We start from the raw sequence: 6,757 nt of genomic DNA, 5'->3' as shown, positions 1-6,757 counted from the left end.
ATGGAATTCAAGCGACATAGCCATTATGTCAACTGCTGGTCCCAGTGTTATAACAGAATTAACAAGTATACCAGCCAACCTTTGGCATGGTGAAGGTTGCTGGCTCAAGTCCTATGGTACGAATCTTGAATCTAGTGGCTTGAAAAACATCCCAGAGTGTGTGAGAGCCCAAAATTCCAACAGGAGTGAGACAGGGAGGAGTAAGGATTGTGACATGACCATTCCCCATGGAGGGTGCTTTTTTACTGTGTATCTCTCTCCAATGTACACATGCACCTTTTGAGGAAAAAAATATAAGAAAATCATACCCTTACAGCATAAAAATTACCTTGTTGAGGCCAGTGTAGATGGCATAGTGATGAAGGTGCTGCACTCCCATGTGGCTGACCATGGTTCAAGTCCCAGATACGGCAACTTGAAACTCAAGCTGGACAAGCATGCCCAAAATTCCATGAGGAGAATGGAGGAGAAGGGATTGCCCTTGGGGGAGGTGTGATTTCTTGCTTCCTGTCTCTCTGTCTCTTCAGTGAGCACATGCACCCTATAGCAAAAATCTCTAAAAAAAATTACCTTGTTAAATACACTACTGCTTCATTTTTATGGTTGAATGTCTGTATCAATGACTAACATACAATACTGCATATGATAAATACTTAAGAAAACTGAAAAGTGTGTGTATGTGTGGGGGAGGTGTGATTTCTTGCTTCCTGTCTCTCTGTCTCTTCAGTGAGCACATGCACCCTATAGCAAAAATCTCTAAAAAAAATTACCTTGTTAAATACACTACTGCTTCATTTTTATGGTTGAATGTCTGTATCAATGACTAACATACAATACTGCATATGATAAATACTTAAGAAAACTGAAAAGTGTGTGTATGTGTTTTACATCTTAAATTTTTAATCCTTTCTTTACAGGTTACCTAGACCACTTTCGATTAAGAAAACTGTAGAAAGTTAGTAACTGCGTAACTGCCACAAACACCAGGCACTGTGGCACGTGTCCATTTTCCAGAGTCCTGCTTTGCGAGGTGTCTGAATGCACTGCTCAGAGTCTCTGCTCACATTTGCTGGAATAAATCATGGCAGATTTTAGTCCACAGGTCGCTTTTCCTCATATTTCTTTGTAAACTCTTTAGCGTTCTTATAGAACTTTTTATGGCCGGCCCTTAAGAGTATTCTTCAGCTAGGTCAGCCTGGACGGGGTGCTTGGGCTGGGGGGGTCGTTCACCAGTGCTATGAGGGATGGATTTACTTGGTCAGTTTTGGTAGCCGGCTTCCAGTCTTCAGCACTAATTACTGGCAGACAGACCTGCCCGTTTTCATCGATGTTTGGGTAATAGATCTTTGTTTTAAATGTGATCTCGGTGGTTTGGATGGATACTCCACCGGAAAGCTAATTTTGTTTCTGAAGGTCCCCTTTCATATGGAGGGCTGTCAGAAACAATAAGCCTTTGGGGCCGGCAGGTGGCATGGTGGTTAAGGGTGCTGGACTCCCACATAGCAGACCATGCTTTGAGTCCTGGACCACCTGGTGGCTTGCTTGCTTTCTTTCTCTCTCTCATTCTATTTCTCTCTGGTCAAATGGAAATAAATAAATAAATAAATAAATAAATAAATAAATAAATAAATGGATAAATAAAATAATTAAATAATTCTTTAAAAAAAAAAAAAGCTGTTGTGAAGTTAAAAAATTAGCTTCATCAGCCTGGATGTTACGAAGGTTTTTCATTCCACATTTGAGGATTTCTTCAAGCTCCTTCAGCAGCCTCCTATTGGCCGCCATCTTGGATCTGGTGCTTGGAATGTGGTATTTAATCTGCAAAACTAATCCATTCTCTTGGATAAAAGGTTTAATCTTGGTTTTCTCCAACACTCTCCTGTGTGACTTTTAGGCATATCATTTTACTTCGTCTTGGTGTCAGATCATTCACCTATAAAATGAATTGGCTGGAAAAAAAAATCTGAACCCAGGCCTCAAAGTTATTCTTTTAGATTTGGATTTACCAAGAGAATGCCATTGGAACAGAGAGAGAAGAGACGGGTGGGGACACACACATGCATATGACTCTGCTGAGAAGATCACTGCCTGTAGGTGATCAAAACTATCAAGAAAAATGGCTCATCAGTTTATACTGCTTAAATGACCAGAATGTTGATTTTTCACAAATGTATCTTTTAATTACCTAGGTCCCTAATTCCAAGTGATATCAAGAGGAGCTAGAATATTATCTACCCGAACCACATTGATTCATTAAAGTCTATTAAAGCAACAAAAAGGGTGTGGTCCGTCTAACTGAGACAGAGTTCTTTCCGAGGGAGCAACAATACCTGCTGATGTGGACAAAGCAGGTTTCTTTGGGAAAATAACATAAGGTCAGATTCACCTGGACTCTTCCCTAAGCCAACAGTGAGTGTTGTGGGGTTTTCTGTTTTGTTTTTAGGTTTTTGCTGTAGGGTTTGTGTACTCACCAGAGAGAAAAAGAGACCAGGAAAGTGAGAAACCACATCCTCCCCGCAAAGGGGGACGGCCACAGTGAAATTCCCTCTCTTCCACCTTCCTCCTGGGATTCTGGGCATGCACATACACATGCCTGGTATCATCTTTAAGTTGGCGTGTCTGGGACTTGAACTGCTGTTGGCCACGTGGGAGTCCAGCACCCTAGCCACCACATCGCCTTCTGGCCCATGGGTTTTTTCAGTTGTTTACAATGATGTTATTTTTTTCCTTTTTTCATTGTTTTTGCCCAAGAGTCAATTCAGGAAAATTTACAGGCTAGATTTTTTTTTTCTTTCAAAAATGAAAATAGTTTTATTGAATCCTGCAAATATTCTTCCTTCCAAGTTAAGATGACCAACAAGGTAAGAGGCCCTGTTTTTAGCACTAACTCGTTCAAAATTGGGACTAGGGAGAGGTGCTTTTTGGCACTTCAATCATGAAAGCAGGTATAGTCTAGAATCTAGATCACTACCCTCGATGACCCAGAATATCCTAGGAAAAAAAGAGCTCCTGAGTTCACATTTTCTCTCTTGCACAGATGAAATTACAGCCACCTCTGAACACCATGTACTTTATTCTCCCAACGGCAGCCTGTAATTGTTTGATCCAGCTGCTGGATGAATTTCTGCTGTGACACTGTATAAGACAACATGCCTCAGAGGTATTTTGAAGCTGTCTCTAAATGATCCACCAGCATGCAAGTTGCTCATAAATCGAACCCTACGTTTTTGTGAACCTCTCACCAACCACCCATACCAAATCCACTACTCCCATACCTCAGGACAAACTAAAAGATCTTTCTGGGAAAACAAAACCAAACTGTTGGACATTATGACACTAAAAGAAAAAAAGTAATCTTAAGGTAAGTCTTTCCATAATGTAGGACTCCTATAAAACTGAATGATTGGAGGGTATAAAGCATGGAGAGCAATGGTGATACTGGAGACAGTGGGAGAGGAGGGTGGGAAATGGGGGACGGTGAGAGGGAAGGAATCAAGGGGAAGAAGAAAGAAGCAAAATACTTAAGGAGCCCAAAATGAAAAGAAATTTGTTGATGATAAAGTTTATGGTAATGTCTTTTACTGGATTGATACGTTGTGTATTCATGATGGGAAAATTCATCTGGTATGCTGTAATGATATACAGTGATTAAATGTGTAATAAATAAATAAATAAATGAAAACCAAGATTCCATTTCCTAATAACTTTGATTTGAGAAGCAACTTTGTTTAACTGATACTGGAGCTCTGCACTTTCCTTATGAGAATGGGGTCCAGTACCTACCCTGGAGAAGAGGTCATCTCCAAAGAGAATCTGCAGCAGGTCAGGCAGCTGCTGCTCGAGGTGAAGCTTCAGGCAGGGCTGGGTCAGCTCCTCTCGGTCCAGGAAGCCTGTCCCTGTGGTGTCATAGCTGTTGTAGACATCCTTGAGCAATGAGACATAGTGGTTCTCGTCCTCCTCGTCCATCCCATAGCAGGCTGGCTGTGCTGAGGAAGAAAGAAAAACATCAGGACACTTTTCTTTCTTTTTTTTTTTTTTTTCCTGGTCCCAGTTCAGGCTTTATTCATACTCTCAGGTTTTTCTCCTAGGACATGGGAATTTTTCTGACAAACTCTTTCTAGAAGATATTAATAAGCTCTGATTATTTGCCTTGTAGGTTTTCAGCAGTATAGATCGAATCACTCAGAATTCAGGAGAAGAGAAAGAAGACTCTGGAGACAAAACCAAAAGCACAACTTTGCCATCCACAGAAACGTTAAGCTGGAGTTCGGAATATTCTGAAATGTATGTGAAGGGCCTCCTTGGTAACACTGCAAGCAGCACTTACTGGTGCTGTGCTTCTTGAACTTGCATGCCTATCAGAATCATCAGGGGCCTTGTGTGAACACAGATTCCTGGGCCCTCTCTCAGTCTCCAATCCAGTAGATCAGTAATGGGCCTTGAAGACATGCACTGATAACTTCCAGATCATCCTCCTAGTCTGTGACCACACTTTAAGACCCGTGGCACTAGACACGTCTTAGTTAGGCTTGTCTGAATTCCATTTGTACTGGTTTCTTGTGCAGCTCACCTGAACACAGTTCTAGTGCATACACATGACTTTGTTCTTCTTTTTAAACCAGAATGTTGATTTTTCACAAATGTATCTTTTAATTACCTAGGTCCCTAATTCCAAGTGATATCAAGAGGAGCTAGAATATTATCTACCCGAACCACATTGATTCATTAAAGTCTATTAAAGCAACAAAAAGGGTGTGGTCCGTCTAACTGAGACAGAGTTCTTTCCGAGGGAGCAACAATACCTGCTGATGTGGACAAAGCAGGTTTCTTTGGGAAAATAACATAAGGTCAGATTCACCTGGACTCTTCCCTAAGCCAACAGTGAGTGTTGTGGGGTTTTCTGTTTTGTTTTTAGGTTTTTGCTGTAGGGTTTGTGTACTCACCAGAGAGAAAAAGAGACCAGGAAAGTGAGAAACCACATCCTCCCCCCAAAGGGGGACGGCCACAGTGAAATTCCCTCTCTTCCACCTTCCTCCTGGGATTCTGGGCATGCACATACACATGCCTGGTATCATCTTTAAGTTGGCGTGTCTGGGACTTGAACTGCTGTGGCCACGTGGGAGTCCAGCACCCTAGCCACCACATCACCTTCTGGCCCATGGGTTTTTTCAGTTGTTTACAATGATGTTATTTTTTCCTTTTTTCATTGTTTTTGCCCAAGAGTCAATTCAGGAAAATTTACAGGCTAGATTTTTTTTTTCTTTCAAAAATGAAAATAGTTTTATTGAATCCTGCAAATATTCTTCCTTCCAAGTTAAGATGACCAACAAGGTAAGAGGCCCTGTTTTTAGCACTAACTCATTCAAAATTGGGACTAGGGAGAGGTGCTTTTTGGCACTTCAATCATGAAAGCAGGTATAGTCTAGAATCTAGATCACTACCCTCGATGACCCAGAATATCCTAGGAAAAAAAGAGCTCCTGAGTTTACATTTTCTCTCTTGCACAGATGAAATTACAGCCACCTCTGAACACCATGTACTTTATTCTCCCAACGGCAGCCTGTAATTGTTTGATCCAGCTGCTGGATGAATTTCTGCTGTGACACTGTATAAGACAACATGCCTCAGAGGTATTTTGAAGCTGTCTCTAAATGATCCACCAGCATGCAAGTTGCTCATAAATCGAACCCTACGTTTTTGTGAACCTCTCACCAACCACCCATACCAAATCCACTACTCCCATACCTCAGGACAAACTAAAAGATCTTTCTGGGAAAACAAAACCAAACTGTTGGACATTATGACACTAAAAGAAAAAAAGTAATCTTAAGGTAAGTCTTTCCATAATGTAGGACTCCTATAAAACTGAATGATTGGAGGGTATAAAGCATGGAGAGCAATGGTGATACTGGAGACAGTGGGAGAGGAGGGTGGGAAATGGGGGACGGTGAGAGGGAAGGAATCAAGGGGAAGAAGAAAGAAGCAAAATACTTAAGGAGCCCAAAATGAAAAGAAATTTGTTGATGATAAAGTTTATGGTAATGTCTTTTACTGGATTGATACGTTGTGTATTCATGATGGGAAAATTCATCTGGTATGCTGTAATGATATACAGTGATTAAATGTGTAATAAATAAATAAATAAATGAAAACCAAGATTCCATTTCCTAATAACTTTGATTTGAGAAGCAACTTTGTTTAACTGATACTGGAGCTCTGCACTTTCCTTATGAGAATGGGGTCCAGTACCTACCCTGGAGAAGAGGTCATCTCCAAAGAGAATCTGCAGCAGGTCAGGCAGCTGCTGCTCGAGGTGAAGCTTCAGGCAGAGCTGGGTCAGCTCCTCTCGGTCCAGGAAGCCTGTCCCTGTGGTGTCATAGCTGTTGTAGACATCCTTGAGCAATGAGACATAGTGGTTCTCGTCCTCCTCATCCATCCCATAGCAGGCTGGCTGTGCTGAGGAAGAAAGAAAAACATCAGGACACTTTTCTCACCACACCTCACACATCCTACTCCACTGACGGAGCCCAGGCATGTAGTCTAAACGTGGGCAGGAGTTTGCATGTGAGGATGGCACTGAAGGCCCTCTCCGGGTCTCCACTTTGGCAGGAGAGGCCACAGCAGTTAACTGGGCACAAGGATAGGGGTCAGGCAGTGGCGCAGCAGTAACTAAATGGAACTCGTGTGGGAAGTTCCAACATTTGCAACCTGGCCCTCCCTGAGCACAGCGGGTTTGAGAGCTTGATCAGGTAAGCAG

The 6,757-nt window shown here is 42.0% G+C and overlaps 1 protein-coding gene across 2 annotated transcripts in view; it reads right to left on the bottom strand.

Moving 5' to 3' along the window:
- NINL (ninein like) overlaps window positions 1-6,436 on the bottom strand; it is a 93,202-nt gene extending 86,766 nt beyond the window's left edge. For both annotated transcript variants that reach the window (XM_006163594.3, XM_027766352.1), the window contains exon 1: window positions 6,254-6,436. In XM_006163594.3, the coding sequence (XP_006163656.1) occupies window positions 6,254-6,436 (183 nt within the window). The remainder of the gene's footprint in view (window positions 1-6,253) is intronic.
- Window positions 6,437-6,757: the final 321 nt, after the last annotated feature.

This window comes from Tupaia chinensis, unplaced genomic scaffold, assembly GCF_000334495.1.
Source record: "Tupaia chinensis unplaced genomic scaffold, TupChi_1.0 Scaffold142716_1, whole genome shotgun sequence".
Classification (NCBI taxonomy): Eukaryota; Metazoa; Chordata; class Mammalia; order Scandentia; family Tupaiidae; genus Tupaia; species Tupaia belangeri.
The sequence above is the reverse complement of the archived record's forward strand: the minus strand, read 5'-3'. Positions and strand labels throughout refer to the sequence as shown.